The 21,322-nt window shown below is 38.2% G+C and overlaps 1 protein-coding gene across 2 annotated transcripts in view; it reads left to right on the top strand.

Annotated features, from left to right (window-relative positions):
• LOC306857029 (atlastin-2-like) overlaps positions 1–19,841 on the top strand; it is a 25,264-nt gene extending 5,423 nt beyond the window's left edge. Inside the window, exons 2-13 of one of the 2 annotated variants that reach the window (XM_079396672.1) lie at positions 2,643–2,893; positions 4,723–4,857; positions 6,347–6,451; positions 6,523–6,573; positions 7,460–7,516; positions 10,015–10,107; positions 10,191–10,329; positions 12,173–12,300; positions 12,376–12,432; positions 13,566–13,637; positions 15,976–16,407; positions 18,987–19,841. In XM_079396672.1, the coding sequence (XP_079252798.1) occupies positions 2,643–2,893; positions 4,723–4,857; positions 6,347–6,451; positions 6,523–6,573; positions 7,460–7,516; positions 10,015–10,107; positions 10,191–10,329; positions 12,173–12,300; positions 12,376–12,432; positions 13,566–13,637; positions 15,976–16,407; positions 18,987–19,097 (1,631 nt within the window). In that variant the 3' untranslated portion in view covers positions 19,098–19,841. Of the gene's footprint in view, positions 1–2,642; positions 2,894–4,681; positions 4,858–6,346; positions 6,452–6,522; positions 6,574–7,459; positions 7,517–10,014; positions 10,108–10,190; positions 10,330–12,172; positions 12,301–12,375; positions 12,433–13,565; positions 13,638–15,975; positions 16,408–18,986 lie in introns of those variants that run through there. The other variant, XM_079396673.1, reaches the window with a different exon arrangement.
• Positions 19,842–21,322: the final 1,481 nt, after the last annotated feature.

The raw sequence follows: 21,322 nt of genomic DNA, 5'->3' as shown, positions 1-21,322 counted from the left end.
TCAGTCCAATCGAGATGTTTTGTGTTAAAATGATTTTATTTGGAGGTAACTAGACTTTAAAAATGCTAACACATAAATCTTAGGCCTACACTATAACACAAATGCTAATAATAATTGCACAGAGATTAATACATAAAAATATATTTTTATTTGTAAAAGATAAAATAAATATTAAGATAAATAAATAAAGTGTGTAATATAATAAATATTTTTATTGGTACAAATATCTCCCACTCAAAAACTCAACCCAGAAGTGCCATAAAATCATATTTACACCAGTTTGATGAAAAGAAATAAAAGGGAACCAGATATTGTCAAATACAACATTTTGTCCTGTAAGATACACCTGATTTGTTCTAAATGTAATGTAGCAGTCGAGTCCATCAGTCACAGTTTCAGAAATCTTCAGAAACCAGTATAGGGTCACTTTTAGAAATTCAGTTGATTTGACACGGAGTGACCCTGTAATCCAGATGCTATCTGCTTCAAAATGCATCTGAAAAAACATTGTTTGGTTATACTTTAGTTTAAGCTAGTGTTGTCACGATACTGGAATTTCTAACTTCGATACGATACCTTGAAAAATATCGATACTCTACCATTTTCGATACCACGGTGAAAAAAACTGCCACAATATTAAGGGGGTAATTTTTTTAATTTAAAGATAAATGTAACAAGTCGAGAACATGCGGTATATTTTACATGAACAAAAAAATGTCTTGAGGTACTGCATTTGTTAATTTATTTATTAATCTTAGTTAAATGTTAATTGAAACTAACGTTTACTAATACATGTACTAATTAAAATCCAAAGTTCTATTTGTTGATATTCTCATTTGCTTCATAACCAAAATATTTCCAGATATAGGGCCCTATGAAATCCGTTTTATTTTTCCACAAATTCCATTTGATTTTTTTCTACATTAAATTTTTTCCATTTTAATTTTTCTGGATTCCGTTTTTTTCCGTTTGAATTTTTCTGGACTCTTTTTTTAATGGTCAAATTAAATGCTATTAATATAAAAAGCATTTCTAATTCATTAAAATCATACAATTTAACATTTCATTTATTAAAAGTGTAACAAAAATGACACGTTTAGGGCCGTATGAAATGTTTTATTTGTTTCTCACCTTATGTTTTATTAGGCTATTTGAATGCATACAAACTATTTTTATTTATTCTTACAGTAGCCTTATGAAATGTGTTTTCCCCCTCAGAAATTCTGTGTTGTGTATTTAAACTTTACTGGATATCAGATGAAGGCATAAAACAATTTTAATTAATTTATATTTGAATTAATGAAAATTAAACATTTACATTTTTGGCAAATGAAGGGGATTTACTATTAAAATTTAAATATTTTGTGATTATTTCTTTAAAAAAATGAACAGTAGTAGTAAGTAGTAGTATTATGTACATTCTACTAAATAATAGTAATATAGCCTATTTCTGGCACACGGTCTTTAATAGGCTAAGTTAAACTGAACTTTTATTTTGACGGGTTGCCGTGAATACTTCTAAAGTTCTGTGTGTGTATGATATGATGCTAGTTTTACTCAAATTAAATGGTAAAATGCTGGTAAAGTGCCTTTCAGATCAGTTCTGGAGATATTGTTGATGTATTTATGTCCTCATTGAGACGGCAGACGCTGAAATCACCGCGAGCGCCACATTAGTAAACACAACCGCAGGTGCAGCACATTCACACAGAGACGCGCAGAACATGCAGGATTCATATTTAAATCCACTTTTGCAGCTTAATATTTACAGATACTAGTCCATATCGCGATTTGATTTAAGTGTAATGACCTACTTTTGATTAATTCATCCAAACTTTGCCAAATTCCGTGACATTCCGCGTTAAACTGTAAATTCCCTGTTTATGACTGGATTCAGTGCGCGTTCTCTGCATCGCGGAGATCATAGATCCCTACAGATAGCGCTCCTGCTGTGTTCTTTAACAACCAGAGCAGTCATCTTTCTATTCACTTCACTTGTGCTATTTAACCAGAGCGAAGGAGACGAGTGCGGTCACGTGTGGTGCTTGTCCAGCGCCTCTGGAGAGAAGTGAAAGTGACAGCTCGGCTAGTATCGGTGTATCCATACTTCGGGAAATTAATATTGGTACCGTTCAGATATTTCAGTATCGATATTTATCGAAATATCCATATTTTTGACAACACTAGTTTAAGCATTACGTATAATGCATTATAAAGGTGTTCATAATGTTAGTTGTAATGCATCATATTTTTATGTAAAGAATTGTAACCAAAATTAAAATTCATTATAATATTTGAAGGCTTGTTTGTCTTGTTTTAATGCATTATACTCTCTAAAGGTGTAACAATGAATTATAAGGTGCATTGTATGGCATACTTAATGCATTATTGCTTTTATTATGCATAAAGACTTTAAGTAAAGTCTTACCAAATATTATTCCAGAAATGTAGTAATTTTGGATGCATAACATAGCAGTGCAATAGTTTGGAATCGAGTAACTGTCACGTAATAGTGATGCTTCTGGAAATATTCTGTTCAGTTTGCACGTGGATTAATGTAAAGCACTTTAAACTGAATGAGACTGCATTATGTGTAGCATTAAAAATCAAGATGCTTTTGTGATGTTTTGTCTCTGTCTCAGGGGCTTCTGGGGTGGAGGATGTCCGGCGGAAGATGAGCTGCTCTGATTGGGCCCCGGCGTCCGGACCCGTGCAGATCGTCATCGCAGACGAGGAGAATCACGAGTTCTCTCTGGACGAGGAGGCGCTGGAGAGCATCCTGCTGCAGGAGCGAGTGAGGGATCTTCATGTGGTGGTGGTGTCTGTGGCCGGAGCGTTCCGCAAGGGCAAATCCTTCCTGCTGGACTTCATGCTCCGATACATGTACAGCCAGGTCAGGCTAACACCACACGGCTGCCTTCATTTGATCAGAAATACTGTTAAAAGTCTGAAATATTATTCTAATGTAAATCAGATGTTTTCTGTGTGAATATGTGTTAAGCTGTAATGTATTCCTGTGATCTGCAGCTGTATTTTCAGCATCATTACTGCAGTCTTCAGTGTCACATGATCTTCAGAAATCATAATAATATACTGATTTACTGCTCAACAAACATTTCTGATTATTATTAATGTTGAACACAGTTGTGCTGCACAATATTTTTGTGGATTCACAGATGAATAAACTTCAAAAGAACAGCATTTATTTGAAATAGAAATCTTTTGTAACATTATAAATGTCTTTACTGTAGGGCTGCTCGATTATGACAAAATTCATAATCATGAGTATTTTGCTCAATATTGTAATAACGATTATTTAATATGATTATGAGTGGGCCATATGACAAAAACTTTAAATGCATGATATATTTAAAGAGAGCCATATATATGAAAAATAAAACGGCATATTCTCACTGAAGGAATTAAACATTTATTACTTATCGAAGCTACAAAAGCCCTTCAGTCAGGAGCAGTGTATGATTTTGTCTTTTGTTGTTTGATTAATATTAAGCACACAGCCACAGCAGGAATATTAGACTGCTGTCACTTTAAGAGCCACACAGATCCAGTTTACTGTTACACACATATTTTCATTCTCAACTGTTTGTTCATTTATTACATAACCGACGAGAGTTTACGGGAATAATCATGAAGCGCCACATTTTGACACATTTTTGCATGTATTTGACCCTTTAGACGATCTAAATGATGACTTTTCTGTCCGTGTTCTGCTCCGTCTCTGAGCACATTCCCAGAAATCCTCCTGAGAAACAGCGCATGTTCTCTTTAGCGCTTTTAAAAACATTAATAAATCTAATCAACTTTAATAAATAAAGCACGTCCCAATTTGCAAGATCACGTAACATGATTTTACTGATTTGCACGTGATTATTGTATTTTCATAATCATTGGAGGCTGAAACCGAAACTGTATTTCGATTAATTGCACAGCCCTACTTTACTGACACTTTTAAACAATTTAATGCATCCTTGAAAAAATATATAATTATTATTTTAAATCATACTTAACCTAAACCTTATAGTAGTGTATCATGTAAAAAAAAAAATTGCAATAAATTTTACTGTTTTACTGTATTTTTGATCAAATAAATGTAGCCTTGGTGAGCAGAAGAGATTTCATTAAAAACATTTAAAAATCTGAATTATTATAAACGTTTGACCACTAGTGTGGTTGATGGAACTTTTGCAGACACAAAATATTTTCTTAAATGGAATTTAAAACAAGACTATTTCTGAAGAATTTAGATTTTATAAGTAATTTTAACACCGATATTAATGTTGACTTTTTTTTCTTTTTTTTTAAATGGTGCACAAAATGTTTGTGAGATTGCATTATGCTTTCCATTAATGCATTATAATTTTGATCATGGATGCAGATGAAATGTACCCTGAAGTACGAGTGGCACAGAATGAGCTGATCTGAGAGCAGTGTAGTTTAGTACACACTGTACTGCATGTGAGGACTTCACGTTTGTCCGGTGTTAAGTGTTCTGGTCTCTAGTCACTGAGTGCTCATAGAGCAGCTAAAGGCTGATCAGCTTGAATCCCTCGCAGCCGCTTTACTGTGAAACACTGATGTTTTGTGTTGATCAGAAAGACTCTTTTGTTGTTCTGTTGAGAGAGTTATTGAGTTCAGACTGACCCTCACACTGAACACACAGGACACAGTTCAGAAACCGAGCTCGTGTTCTGTCTGTCTCAGGGCTCAGACGCGTGGCTGGGTGGGAACGACGAGCCGCTGACGGGCTTCACCTGGAGGGGCGGCTGTGAGCGTGAGACCACCGGCATTCAGGCCTGGAGCCACGTGTTCGAGGTGGAGAAACCGGACGGAAGCAGGGTAAAACACAGCCGCATCACACCGTCTGAAACCCAACACATGCTCACAAGACATGCAGCTACACAAATACAACATTTCATCTGTTTTCTTTTTGTTTTATTTTGATATTTATGTTCATTCTACACATTTATGATACAGCTGTGTATTTGTTTTCAGTGATTCTCAAGTGAAAATGAAGTAATCCAGTCAAATGGAAATATTTTGTAATTAATTTTTGTATGTTATTTTATTTGATTATTTATTGCTTTATTTTTATAATTTTTTTGTTTATCATTTTTATTCATTTGTATTAACTCATTTGTAGATTTATTTGTTTTTTTATATTTTATTTTGTTAAATTAATTTATTTGTATTTTTATTCTTATAATACTAAAAATATAAAAAATAAGAATATTTATGCTATGTACTTTTTAATAAATTAATTTTATTATTATTATTTTACTTAAAAAAAAAAAAAAAAAATATATATATATATATATATATATATATATATATATATATATATATATATATATAAATAATCCTTTAAGATCTCAGTTTAAAAAGACTGTGAAAATGGTTCAATAAATTTGACTTGTAGTAAAATATTGCATATAAATTCATCATATTTTCTTAAACTTTAATAAAGCTCAAGTATGCAAAAACTGTAATCTCCTAAATACTTATAGCCCATTAATTTTGTTCTCTTCATTTTAATGGTACTGACAATATATTTGTCAAGTTGTCAGACATAACTGAATATATGTCCAACTGAAGAAGGGACTCTATATTATTTATCTAATTTAATGTAGTGCATATAATAATACTTGCATACAGATATTTTACTTAAAGTGACATGTGCATTGTATAACTATATCATCTACACACACCCTTATGCTTGGACCCTGATGATCGCCTCAGTTAAACTGCATTGTTTCATTTACCTTCTGTGTTGTTGCCCACAACGCTTCGGTGACAGGACTTTGAAATCGCAAACACGGAAAACAATAAAAGGCATGACTTATTTTTCATCCAGCTAGACAACTCTGTCCAAGCTCCATGAACCTTTTTTTCTTTTCTTTTCTTTTCATTTGAAGGCCTTGTGAAAGGAAGATAAAATTGAATTTACGTTCATCTCGGAAGAGATATTGCACCTATTTGGCAGTCGAGAACGGTCCAATCACATGAGGACAAAATACATAAATACAAGACCGATTCGCTGAAATCACAAGTGCCCCGAGGACAATCTGAAACAAGCCAATTAGAGCTCAGCCCAGGGTCATATATATTTAACTTATTTTTGACGTGTGGAAGTAGCCTTCTTCCCTGGCTAACTTGTTTGACCAGCCGCCACTGCCTGCTACAATACATTGTGATCTTTTTCCGTTTTTGGTTATTTCAGTGCCGATGTGATTCTCACTCATTCTGTGAATGGAGCTGCTCCGTGTGTTTGTGTGTGCGGTCAGACGTGTTCTGGCTCAGTTACCCGTCACCATCTGTGTGTCCGCAGGTGGCCGTGCTGCTCCTGGACACGCAGGGAGCGTTTGACAGTCAGTCCACCATCAAAGACTGTGCCACCCTGTTCGCCCTCAGCACCATGACCAGCTCCGTACAGGTACGACACGCGTCACGTGTGCATCGCTGAGAGAGCATGCAGTGTCCTGATGCTCCTGTTTTTATGTGCAGGTCTATAACTTATCCCAAAACGTTCAAGAAGACGATCTGCAGCATCTTCAGGTGAGACGCGCTGCTCAATGCAGACAGCAGAAACACTGAGCCACACTTGAAAACGGCTGAAGGTTAAAATAGCAAATAGAGGTGCACTGATTTATTCTTCACAGGTGCTGGTGAAATGATCATCAGTATGAATAGTGGATTATTGTAGCATTTAAGTTTGTCATGTGGCTCTTAATGCCTAATTTCAATAGGATCATCTGATGTAATTAATAATATAGTCTATGGTCACGTCTATTCGATGCCATTATTTTTTCTATCACTGAAATAGTATTATAGTTATTATTAACACTTTGAATCACTTTTTATTTTTCTATTATCTGTTCATTTAAAATATTTTTTGTCTTTTTTAGCAGTTTTTTTAATGTCTGTATAGTTTTTATTTTAATACATTTTTAATACAAGTTAAACTAAATTAAAATGGGAATTAAAAAGCTAAAATTCATTTTTAGTTCGTTTGTTATATATTTTTATTGTATGTTTATTTATTTTTAGATGTTTTAGTTTTAGTTTGTTTCAAAGGGTTTAAAAACTCCTTTAAAAGTGTCTTTACAAGAGCTGAATTTTAGGACACTGTCAAATTAAAAAGTCAGATTTTAAAACCTTTAAACGCTTAAATGTCTATCTGCAGGAAAACTGTGACCTGCTGTGATTTGTTGCTGTGTCACATCTGTTTACATACTTCCACAAAGATTAGATGATGAACAGCGGTCACAGGTGTACTTCACATTATCAGCACTAGGTCTTCAGCATGTCAAACCTGTTCTAAGTTCGTCACTGTATCATGAATCCATTGAGATGTTGTCATGTCACTGCATTAGAAAATAAATGAAGTGACTCAAGTGTTCAAATACGCTCTGTATTATAATGTGCGCTTCTGCTTCTTCAGCTCTTCACAGAGTATGGCCGATTGGCCATGGAGGAGATCTACCTCAAACCCTTCCAGGTATGATGTGTGTGTGAGTGAGATCATGAGTTAGTGTGTGTGAGTGAGCATGAGTGTGTGTGTGTGTGAGTGAGCATGAGTGTGTGTGTGTGTGAGTGAGCGAGCGAGTGAGCATGAGTTAGTGTGTGTGAGTGAGCATGAGTTAGTGTGTGTGAGTGAGCATGAGTTAGTGTGTGTGAGTGAGCATGAGTTAGTGTGTGTGAGTGAGCATGAGTTAGTGTGTGTGAGTGAGCATGAGTTAGTGTGTGTGAGTGAGCATGAGTTAGTGTGTGTGAGTGAGCATGAGTTAGTGTGTGTGAGTGAGCATGAGTGTGTGTGTGTGTGAGTGAGCGAGCGAGTGAGCGTGTGAGTGAGCGAGCGAGTGAGCATGAGTTAGTGTGTGTGAGTGAGCATGAGTGTGTGTGTGAGTGAGCATGAGTTAGTGTGTGTGAGTGAGCATGAGTTAGTGTGTGTGAGTGAGCATGAGTGTGTGTGTGTGTGTGAGTGAGCATGAGTGTGTGTGTGTGTGTGTGAGTGAGCATGAGTGTGTGTGTGTGAGCATGAGTGTGTGTGTGAGTGAGCATGAGTGTGTGTGTGTGTGTGTGTGTGTGTGTGAGTGTGTGTGTGTGTGTGTGTGAGTGAGCGAGCGAGTGAGCATGAGTTAGTGTGTGTGAGTGAGCATGAGTTAGTGTGTGTGAGTGAGCATGAGTGTGTGTGTGAGTGAGCAAGTGAGCATGAGTTAGTGTGTGTGTGAGTGAGCATGAGTGTGTGTGTGTGTGTGAGTGAGCGAGTGAGCATGAGTTAGTGTGTGTGAGTGAGCATGAGTGTGTGTTTGTGTGTGTTTGTGAGTGAGCGAGTGAGCATGAGTTAGTGTGTGTGAGTGAGCATGAGTGTGTGTTTGTGTGTGTTTGTGAGTGAGTGTGAAAGCATGCGTTAGTGTGTGTGAGTGATCATGAGTTAGTGTGTGTGAGTGAGCATGAGTGTGTGTGTGAGTGAGTGTGAGAATGAATTAGTGTGTGTGAGTGTGTTCGCGAGTGTGCGTAAGCATGAGTTAGTGTGTGTGTGTGTGTGCGCACAGTAGAGCATGAGTGTGTGTGCGCAAGTGTGAGTTAGTGTTCAGGAGTGTGTGTGAGCCAGAGATGGGCACTCAAGTTAGTGACTCGGAGTCGAGTCGCATCTTTATAGACTCCAGACTTGACTCGACTCAAGGAAAAGGACTTGTGAAAATGTAAATGCAACTTTAGTCTTTTCTCCTTAAATACTTATTTAACTGATATTCAAAAGGTGGCCCGCATCCGCACCCCAGCATCCATCTGGACTGCGAGCCGTAACGGCAGTACCATTTTAAAAGTGAGCGGTGCGTCAAAACAGCGGAGCGGATCACACAACAAGCGCTCAGGCTCGTTTATGGTAAATAACTTTCAGCGCTATATCCTCTAGTATTTTTATCTAAAGCCAAACGCGCTTTATTCAAACCCTTTCAGCTCCTTTCACTTTCTCTCTATAATCAATCAAATATAACAACCATGAATGAAATCAAGTCATTTTGAGGCAGAAAGAACCGTTCACTCAATAAGTAGAGTCTGTAATAACGCTTTGGCAAGTGTAGAACGGCATTTTATGGGTATTTCAACAAGTAAAAAGGACTGCATGAGATAAATGACTTGATTGCATTCACGAGGGTTATATTTGACAGATTATAGCTCATGCAGTCCTTTTTACCTGTTGAAATGCCTTTTAAATGGCCAATAAAACCCGTAAAATGCAGTTGCCAAAAAGTGATTATATACGGCAGTCAGGTTTAGGCAGACGATCAGTTTTCGGCATGACACCGGCGCCAAGTTTAAGAGCTGCGGATGGCGTGGTTATTTTACCAACAACAGAAACACGGTGAACACCAAAATGATAATTACTTTCACTAAAATACAACAGAAAACAACAATGCTGCAAATATGGTTATTTTACTTACTATCTATCAGATATAATTTTGCATTTTTAATCTGTAGGCTAAGAACATTTCAAAAGAAGCATGTAGCCTAATTATAATTAGTAAAAGTGTTGTTAGATGGCTAGGACAGAACTTAAACTATCTTTTTTTGCTCAAGAGGAGAACGTTTTGATTATCGGAGCTACATTATTTTTAGTAAATAATGCTTTTAAGTAAAATATTAAAATAGTATAGATTTCAGGAGCAAACCCCTGAAAAAACAACAACAGTGTTTTATTGTCACATGGACTCTAAATGTAAAAATACAATACAAGTAATTTTGTCTATAGCCATTTTCATACACAGATTTCAGTACGTGAGGATTCGGAATGGGATTTGTTTAGCGAGCCATTAAATGACTTGAGACTCGACTCGGACTCTTGACCAAAGACTTGCCTCGGACTCCAAGTTAAAGACTTGAACATCTCTGGTGTGAGCGGGTTTTATGAGTGAGTGTGTGTCCCTGAAAGTGTGCAAGTGAGATTGTGTGTGAGACGCTGCAGTGACGCCGTGTGTCTGTGTTGGTCTGCAGTCTCTGATGTTTCTCATTCGGGACTGGAGTTACCCGTACGAACACGCTTACGGTCTGGATGGAGGAAATAAGTTCCTGGAGAAGAGGCTGCAGGTGAGTCACGTGACGCCGCAGGAATCTGTTTCTCCTGCTCTTTATCACGCATCTTGAGTGCTGAATTATGCCGTGTTTCTCAGGTCAAGCCGAATCAGCATGAAGAGTTGCAGAACGTCAGGAAGCACATCCACTCCTGCTTCTCCAGCATCAGCTGCTTCCTGCTGCCGCACCCCGGGCTCAAGGTGGCCACCAACCCACACTTTGACGGTCGCTTACACGGTGAGAGCACTGATGACGGGAGAATAGAGACTCTTCACTGCCCAAATGCTTGTTGAAAGTGGAAATACTATATCAAATGCATCATATATTATTTAGTGAGAAAGACACTCTTTTTTTAAATCAGCACCTCAAAAACAATAAGAAACAAGTGTTGTGTTTCAGCAAATATGATGCAATATGATTATTAATCACTGAAATATCAATTTAAAATATAAAACTAAAATATTCAGTAAACAATAGGGGTGTAACTACACATATTCACACTGAAAGGTTTCAGTACAGGTCTTTCGGTTCGGTACGCACGTGTACAGAACAAATCGTTCCATTTCTTTCAGGAAATTCAGACAATAAATGCCAGTTCTGACGGCAGCACGATCATCCCTTCCTCTTTATTACTAGTTTTAACGCAGATAAACATGAATGAACATCTCACCCCGCATGTAATCGCTCAATTACCGTTTCAACCATGGAAAGACGTCATTAAAATTAGCTTGTAAACAATGTCACGTAGCATTTAATTTACCTCTGGCAAGTCATCGGTGTCTACAGCTCATTATTTGCTAGAGAAACGAAGTCTAGTGCAGAGCATTTGGTAAATATACTATATACTTCATTATATTTGAAGATTTATTAAACATTAAATAAGACAAGTTATGACAGTCACATTTCAACAACAATAGAAATGATATAATTTAGAAGTTAATTTAAAAACATGTTTGCATACACTTTTTTTAATTTAAGTGTTGATTTGATTGTTGTCATTTGATAAATTTAGCTTGCTTTTGCATCTCAGGTATTGCACTTTCACCAGTAAGCACAAATCAATAGAATGTGGACTCATGCACATGGTGTATTTTACCTCATCTAGTGTACTGATTTATTATAGGCTTTTTATTATATCAATTAATACCAAAGACTTATGCAACATTATTAAAGCTGGTAAAACAAACAAAAAATATTTTAACAGTGAAATTCCTAGTAGTTCCACTAATTCCATAAATTGCATGTTGATATAGTTATCATCTTACTAATGGGGGAAAAAGCTCGCCAACGAACATTTTTCATCATAGTTTTCGTTAATGAAATTAACACTAGTTAGCAGGCAAATGTTACATCGCTTCCATACTTTTGGATTCCTTGCATTCGATCCATTTAAAGGCTTTGTGTTCGGTTCAATCATGAGTTTCCACAAATGTAATAATATTTATAGTTTCTTTTCCCAAATCCTCACCGTCTCACCCTCTAATCTCACCGGTTTATTCACTTTTAATCCCTATTTTCACATCTCTTACTGTGCGGGTGGGAAATAAAAGATTTTGTGGCCATGAATTAAGAATTCGTTCCTACGACCTATTAATTCCTTCGCTTATTTTAGTTAATCTAGGGAACAAATTAATGAAACATGGACCATGGCCACCAATTAATAAGTCGTAGGAATGAATTATGAATCCTGCTCGTGTCTCGCAGCAGAGCCCGATATGAAACAAGTATCTGGGGAAATTATAATTCTACATTTCTATTGCTTTCCATGTTGAATGACTTTGTATTGTTTCTATTTTAATGCACTTTTAAAGTTTGGATCATATTAAAAGCATAATTTGTTCATTAGTAAATTATTTTCCCAATAGATCCAGCCCATGTTTTCTGCATAAGCAGCACACACCCCAAAATTAAATTGCTTAATTGACCATCAATAGCTTTTATCGATTGCATCTCTTATCGACAATTTATCGATCGTCAATTAATCGTTGACATCCCTAGTTACACCTCTAGTAAACAACCATCTGGTGTGTGTATCTGTGTCTGTGTGTGTGTGTGTGTCTCTGTGTGTGTGTGTGTGTAGACATCGATGCGGAGTTCAAGAGGGAGCTGGTGGATCTGGTGCCGCTGCTTTTATCTCCTGAGAATCTGATGGAGAAGGAGATCAGCGGCTCTAAAGTCACGTGTCGAGATCTGCTGCAGTATTTCAGAGTAAGACACACTTCTCCATCCCGTCTCCATCATTCAGATGCCTGCTGGGATTGACCGTGTGTTTCTCTGTCTCAGGCCTACATGAAGATCTATCAGGGTGAAGAACTGCCTCATCCCAAGTCCATGTTACAGGTACAGACATGATCGTCATGTCTCAGAAAATATCAGTTCGGCCCAATATAAGGTCTATATAAGCCCTATGATTTAGCCCTATGTAATATAAGCCTATCTATATAAGCCCTATGACAGGAGTATATTATGTGCAGTTTAACTTTAAGAAATTATGACAGGAGTATATTACTATTGTGCAACAGAATGTACTTCTTAAAGTAGTAATAATACACTTTTATTTTTAAAGATTATCTCACATGATCACACAATTTTTAGTCCATGTTGTAATTTAAATGGTAAACCTCTATTGATTAGCACTGTTTGCCAAAAAGTTAAAGAAATTGTTACATTTTCATTTAACTTACATTTTAAAAGATTAATAAAATTGTTAAAGATTCATGCATTCATTAATTACCACTGTTTTTGATGGTAAATTTGTATTAAATCATAAAACAATCCAGAAAATCCAGCAAAATTCAAACACGCAACAAAACTTCTGTAAATAAAATAATAAACGTTCTTCAAGTTCATTATTGTTAAAATCTTAATAAAATAATCACTTAATAAATAATCACTTAATAAATCTCACATTGTTAGGTTTTTTAAAAGTTTGAGAATTTGAGAAAACGTTATATAATTTGTGAAAAATAAAACCTGCATCGTTCATAGAGATCAATCCCAGAATGCTTTGTGATGCTTTGCTCCATGAAACCTTTCATTATTATAGATATTACTTTGTTGAAAGTTTTAATATTTCCATGGTACTGATATCCGTGTGTTATTTTCTTGCTGATGAGGCAGGATTCCCACCAGTCCTGAAATTCAGTTTGATGCAATGCAAGGCCATAAAATCATCTTAAATGCTATAACGAAAGTCTTAATTAAAAAGTGCAAAAAAAATCAAAGATTCATGAAAAAAATGAGCCCAACCCAAAAGCTATAACAAGATGTTTACAGCGCATCTGTACATGCATGTCCGTGACCCTCAATGAGAAATATTCACCAAAGTTCAGGAAGAAACCAGTATTTCAGGCCGTTTGAATATCGTATGCGAGTCAAGCTGACTCCATCACAGCAAAGGGTTTTAATTGGATAGTTAGCTGTTTGTTGGCTGATCCTGATGTGAGTGTTGTGTTTCTGTTGGTGTGCCGCAGGCGACGGCTGAAGCTAATAACCTGGCCGCTATAGCAGGAGCTAAAGACACGTACAGCAGGAGCATGGAGCAGGTACGCCACACACCTGATCACCTGGGGCCGGATTCACCATCATCTTAACTCCCCGCCAAACACAGAATTCCCCAGCTTTCCGTGTTCTCGCTGTTATAGGCTAGGGGTGCTATTACGCATCTCCTGAATGAGTCTAGAGTAACTCGATCAAAAACACAGACCAGGAAGACGCAGAAACCAGGGATCTCATATGTAAGCAAATGCATATGAAAAATAGTGCGATCATCAACACTAACCGCATATAAATGAAAACTGCGTAATGTTTCAGAGTTAGTGATGGGAAGTTCGGATCATTTTACCGACTCGGACCTTTGAGTCTCGTTCAGCAAAATGAACGAATCTTTTTTCGAGTCATTTCGTTCAACTCAAACCCGAGACTCGATATAGAAGAACTAATCAATTCTCTTTCCGGCTCAGGCTGCATTGGTTAAGCGTACGGGGCTGTCACGTGATGAACGAACGACTCAAACCCGAGAATGCTGTGCAATGCGCATGCGCGACTGAACGAATCACTCCCCGAGACGACTCGTTCTTCTCGAGTCACATTAAAGATTCGTTCAAAATGAACGAATCGTTCAAGAACGACCCATCACTATTCAGAGTTAGGTCTGGATCCAGAAAGTGTTAAAGGCCTGTGAAGCTTTGGGATACTGATGGAAGACATCTACTGCATCTTTGCTTTGATAATATTACTGAATATGACCCAGATGGAGTATTTGATAAAAATGCGATTTTTCTCAGCTTTTTGCTCAAAATGTTGCTTTTTTTATGAAACCTACCTACATTCAAGTGTTGATTAATAAAACAATGCTTGAAGCTTTTCTTGTTTGAAGGTAGAGGGTCTTTATTTTGATGTATTGCATGTTCAGATATTCATACAACAAAATATTCTGGGGGCCATGACATTTTAGTGAAAATCTGCAAAAACGCTGGCGGGGAAAGAGTTAAGAAATGACTTAAGTTCGTAAGAATGATCCTAAGTGCAATTCTTGAAACATTCTTAAGAAGCTCTCAAATCTCTTCTTAAGAACATCTTAATGAAGAAAATGACAGTCTTTATCAGTGAAGACATGGATAAAGACTTCAAGGATTGTCTTTCTGCGCTTCCTGCAGATGACGCTAATAATCATAATAAGCAAGCACACTATTTTAATTGCGACCAGCTTGAATGGCGCTCGGCGTCACGTTTTTAATATTCTGTGTTTTTGAGAGGTTACATTTAAGCAGTTAAAGCTCCCTATCTGACTCGTTTTTGTAGAGTTGCTTCTGAGTTTAAAAGTAGCGTCACACACAGGCTAATCATGACTGATTATTGTTTACATTATCAGCTATCACTTCAGAAAACTCATGCACATCCCTATTAAAGCTGTAGTCTACGATGTTGAAAATCAGTCGAGAAAGCCAGAATTTTTTAAAAAACTCATCCCGCCCCTCCACACGCACACCCCCCCCCTCCCCTCTGTGCTACCTGATCCCTCCCACCGGGAAACGACCTGAACAACGTCACTCAGTCAAGCAGGAGTAAACATGGAACAGAGATGTACCCGTGATAGGCGATGCTGAACGGCTAACATTCCAATGCCGACCGGTAGCATGATCATGTTGTCAGACTGATAAAAAGCTATTTATGTAATACACCACACCATCAAAGTATAAATAAATGCTTACCTGCTCAACAAAAAGTCAGCCATGTCAGCGTCGGTTTTAAGTCCAAGGTTTCTCTGAAGCTTCCTCCAACGGGCAATGGTGGACCCTATTGATTCGGCTTTGAGTCCGGTGTTCCTCACATTTTTTTTTAATCTCTGCTCTTTCCTCAATTGACTTTCTCTTTCTTCCAACCTTGACTGTTGGGGCGAGCTTGCTGCTGTCTGTTTGTTGGTTTTTCTCCATTGCTGAGTTGATGCTGCCTACTTTCGCGCTAAATTTTATGTCGCAGGAGGGGGCGGGGTGGGGTGCGGTGGGTGGAGACGCGAGTGGAGCAGGGGATTGGATGAGAGCAGTTAACCGGACAGCTTACATTGGTCAATTTCTCTGCGGGTGTACACCCAATAGAGTGAATGGATTTTTTTCATTCTTTTTTCTCTTCATATTATTAGGATTGTACTGTAGAACCATAACCAGCATCTAAACGAGGTTATTAATAATGAACAATCTTTGAAATCGTAGACCATAGCTTTAATAGTCCTACTATATATTATATGTAGATGGTGTTCTTAAGAAGAATGTTTGGGAATACAACACATTTGTAATATTTTTCTTAAGTTCCAAAATAAGAGGCAGCTGTCAGTGGTGCAGGAGTGAGTTCTTGAGAATGTTTGGTGGATCTCTCGGTCTGCAGGTGTGCGGTGGAGACCGGCCCTACATGGCTCCGGCGGATCTGGAGCGCAGTCACGAGGAGCTGAAGCAGAGCTGTGTGCGTCAGTTCTGCAGCGTGAAGAAGATGGGCGGCGAGGACTTCTGCCGCCGCTATCAGGAGCAGCTGGAGCAGGAGATCGATGAGGCCTACACCAGCTTCCTCAAACACAACGAGGGAAAGAACATTTTCTTTGCGGCGCGTACGCCGGCCACGCTGTTCGCCGTGATGTTCGTGATGTACGTGGTGTCGGCGCTGACGGGCTTCGTGGGTCTGAGCTCTGCGGCGGCGCTGTGTAACCTGCTGATGGGGCTGGCGCTGACGGCGCTCTGCATCTGGGCCTATGTTAAATACTCAGGGGAGTTCAGAGAGGTGGGCAGCTTCATCGACCGGCTGGCAGAGACCCTGTGGGAGCAGGTGCGTATCACTCTTACTCTGCAGCCTCCTCTCTTCTCTCGCTCACAGCTCTCATCCAGGTGCACTCAATACTTATGTAATCATTTTATCAACTTTCTACATTTTTTATTAAGTCAGAGACAGTATCAGGTATAGTTTTTTTGTTGTTTTTTGTGTTCCTCAGATTAAAGTAATATTAGATATGAATAGCATTTAGATCATTTTCTGTTCTCCAGTAAACTTTCTAAGGCAAAAACACTGAAGGTTTTAACTGCTCACATGGTTATTATTGTATGTGTGTGTGTATATATGTATATTTATTTATATATATATATATATATATATTATACATGTATATATGTATGTGTATTTTTATGTAGTCATTTCTTACTACGTTGTAGATTTTATTTGTTTATTGATGTTTATTTATTTATTTTTATCTTTTTGCTTTATTAATACAGATGTCAGATGACATCATTCAATTTTCAGTTTTTTTGTTTTTTTTTCATTGTTTATATTTATCTTTTTATTTTTTATTTTTTTTTATTTTGCATAATTGCCCCCAGTTAAACTTTCTAAGACAGGTCAAAATTACTAAATATTTTTTTATGTAATTAATATTGCTTCAGTTATATTGTATTTCTTTTATATTTTTTATTACGTCTTCATTTATTTATTATTATTTTTATTTTCAACTTTTCCCCCTCTAAACTCTTTAAGACAGGTGTCAACATTTTAAACTTTCAAGTAGTTATTATTGTTTGTTATAGGTGTCATAAGCACTGAATGTTTTTAATTTTTCCAGGATTTTTTTTCTATTGTTTTTCTATAATATTTCTATTATATTCTAATTTATATATATATATATATATATATGTATGTATGTGTGTGTGTGTGTGTGTATATATACATATACAGTCAAACCAAAATTCATTCAGACACCTTCAACATTTCTCACATTAGAATTGAATTGAATTTCTTTATTGTTATTGTATGCAACTTTCATTGTATCCACCAACAAAATTTCACATGCAAAATCCACACTTACTGAATCTCTAATCCACCACTAAAATCATTTATTAGCTTGATTCAGAGCATTAACGGCTCTGGGAATAAAACTGTTCCTCAAACGTGAAGTACGGGCATAAACTGTCGTATAGCGCCGACCAGACGGCAGAGGTTCAAGCATGCAGTGGCATGGATGTGTGGAGTCCTTACAGATGCTGATAGCCTTTGCTAAACAGCATGACCTGTAGATATCTTCTAATGCAGGTAGTTCAACTCCGACTATCCTCTGTGCTCGCAAGACAACCCTCTGGAGTGCTTTCTTATCATTGACTGTACAACTAGAAAACCATACAGAAATGCAGTATGTTAGAATGCTCTCTATAGTACACCGATAAAAATTAATCAGCACCTGTTGAGGCAAACAAGCTTTCCTTAATGTCCTTAAGAAAAACGGTCTTTGTTGTGCTTTCTTTATTTGGTCCACACATATCATGGCATTGGTAATGTCCTCTGTGATGTATGGCCCAAGAACTTGAAACTGGACACTCTCTCCACTCTGTCCCCGTTAATAAACACTGGAGCTTATTCCAGCTGCTGTGCAAATTGAACAGTACTGTTATCAGGAGATGCAGGAGCACGATCATGTGTAAAGAGGGAATAAAGATTGGGACTCAATACACCTCCTTGTGGCATGCCAGTGCTCAGGGTAACAGATGAAGACAACTGTGTGCCCAGTCTCACCACCTGAGGGCGTTCTGTGAAGACATTCAGGATCCAGTTACATAGTACTGAACTGAGCCCTAGATCCTGGAGTTTAAGAATGAGCATGCTGGGAATGACAATATTAAAAGCAGAGCTAAAATAGACAAATAACATTCTTGCATATGTACCATATCTGTCCAAATGGGACAAGACAGAGTGAACCGTAATTAAGATGGCATCCTCTGTAGATCTGTTGGCTCCATATGAGAATTAATGCAGTCCAGAGAAACAGGGATAGCAGCATTATAACAGGTTATTCACTATAATTTAGAAAGTGGTAATAAAATATAAGAGCTCAGAGTTAAACTGCGTCAGAACAAATTGATCTTGATAAAGCCAGATAACTTTGATAGAAAGGTATGTAATGAATTGGGTTGAATAGCTGTCAGATGTTAAATTGAAGACACAATTAGATAAAACCAATTTAGCTCGACCAATCACCAAGCAGTGCTTCATTTAGTTCAGTCTGTGGAGGAAAAACATCACATTAGCAATTAAAGAAAAACACTGAAGCAAAACATGCTCAGCTCAAAGTGTCAAATCAAATTTTTGGTCCCAAATTAAAAAAACAAATTGTGGTAATCCACTGTATGAAGAATTTTTGGGTATAATAGCTTTGATCTTTCATTTATGCTGAAGATTGTGCTGCTGTCCCATATATTCAGTGTAGCTCTTGTTCTGTGTCTGTAACGTCTCGCTCTCTTCTCACTCCATGCTCACACAGAGGACGCCGCGGAAGGTGAGAGTGACCTCTGCCTTCTAGTGACCTTTCACCTCTTCGTGTTAGTATCGCTCACAAACACATGACTAACACGTGTCTCTTGTTTCAGGTGTTTTCCAAACTGTTCGAGGTCGCGCGGAGCAAAGTGACGCTGAGCGCCGTGATGCCCAGGCAGCGACAGAGACTGTCCTCAAACAACAACGTCAAGAAGAGGAACTAGCCTCACGTTAACGCCGAGGATTCTGGGATTTCATGGGCTCTTTCACCAGGTGTCCTCTTTCTCATGTCCTTTCTTCTGTCCGTCTCATCTGTGTTCATGGAGAAGCGTTTGGACTCGCTGACGTCTCTGTCCTCTGCTGGACGTTCAGAGCGGCTCACGCTCCACTAGAGGACCTAGTTGAGAACGCTGAACTGTACCAATGATTCCACCGTCTCTCTGCTGTACAGATGAACTTCCTGTGCTTCATCGTTCCATCCATCCAGACTTTCCAGTACAGACGAGGGTTTTTAAAGTGCTCACTGTAGGGCATGACGTGTGTGACCCACGCTTCACACGCTTCCGCTGTAGCAGGAGAATACACGGATCCGTCTTCATCTGCAGGAATAATGCTGTGATTTGTGTCCATGTTGAAGAGAAACGCACAAACACACACACTCACTCGTGCAACACTCACAAACACACTTGCACACAAACATTCGTGCAACACACACACACACACACACACACACACACACACATACTTGTGCAACACACACACACATACACAAACATACTTGTGCAACACTCACACTCACTCACACACACACAAACATACTTGTGCAACACACACACACAAACATACTTGTGCAACACACACACACACTCACTCACTCACTCACTCACTCACTCACTCACACACACACACACACACACACACACACACAAACATACTTGTGCAACACACACTCACTCACACACAAACATACTTGTGCAACACACACACTCACTCACACACACATACTTTTGCAACACACACACACACACACACACACACACAAACATATTCGTGCAACACACACACACACACACACACACACACACAAACATACTTGTGCAACACTCACACTCACTCACACACAAACATACTTGTGCAACACACACACACACACACACACACACACACACACACACACAAACAAACATACTTGTGCAACACACACACACTCACTCACTCACTCACTCACTCACACACACACACACACACACACACACACAAACAAACATACTTGTGCAACACACACTCACTCACACACAAACATACTTGTGCAACACACACACTCACTAACACACACATACTTTTGCAACACACACACACACACACACACACAAACATATTCGTGCAACACACACACACACACACACACACACACACACAAACATACTTGTGCAACACACACTCACACACAAACATACTTGTGCAACACACACACTCACTCACACACACACATACTTTTGCAACACACACACACACACACACACACAAACATATTCGTGCAACACACACACACACACACACACACAAACATACTTGTGCAACACACACACTCACTCACTCACTCACACACACACACAAACATACTTGTGCAACACACACTCACTCACACACAAACATACTTGTGCAACACACACACTCACTAACACACACACATACTTTTGCAACACACACACACACACACACACACACACACACAAACATATTCGTGCAACACACACACACACACACAAACATACTTGTGCAACACACACTCACACACAAACATACTTGTGCAACACACACACTCACTCACACACACACACACACACATACTTGTGCAACACACACACACACACACACACAAACATATTCGTGCAACACACACAAACATACTTGTGCAACACACTCACACACAAACATACTTGTGCAACACACACACTCACTCACACACACATACTTTTGCAACACACACACACACACACACACACACACAAACATATTCGTGCAACACACACACAAACATACTTGTGCAACACACACTCACACACAAACATACTTGTGCAACACACACACACTCACTCACTCACACACACACATACTTTTGCAACACACACACACACACACACACACACACACAAACATACTCGTGCAACACACACACACACACACGTTTAGTTTTATACGGTCTTCATTCATGTCTTCTGCCTCGAGCTTCATCATTCCAGAATGTTTCATTCTCTTTCCATTTATAATTCTATTTCTTTAATTTATTTTTCAATTTGATTAAAATGAATCGCTGTATGTTGACGTGTGGATTGTGTCTTTGTTCATCAGAGTGGTTTGATGACTGTGGCAGTGTTTTAAGGATTCACTTTGAGTCATCGTGAGCTAATGAACCGATTCAGAGCTCTGAGAACTGAAGCTTCATTTC

The sequence above is a fragment of the Barbus barbus genome, assembly GCF_936440315.1.
Source record: "Barbus barbus genome assembly, chromosome: 37".
NCBI classification, from domain to species: Eukaryota; Metazoa; Chordata; class Actinopteri; order Cypriniformes; family Cyprinidae; genus Barbus; species Barbus barbus.
This window is presented reverse-complemented; position numbering and strand designations above follow the sequence as displayed.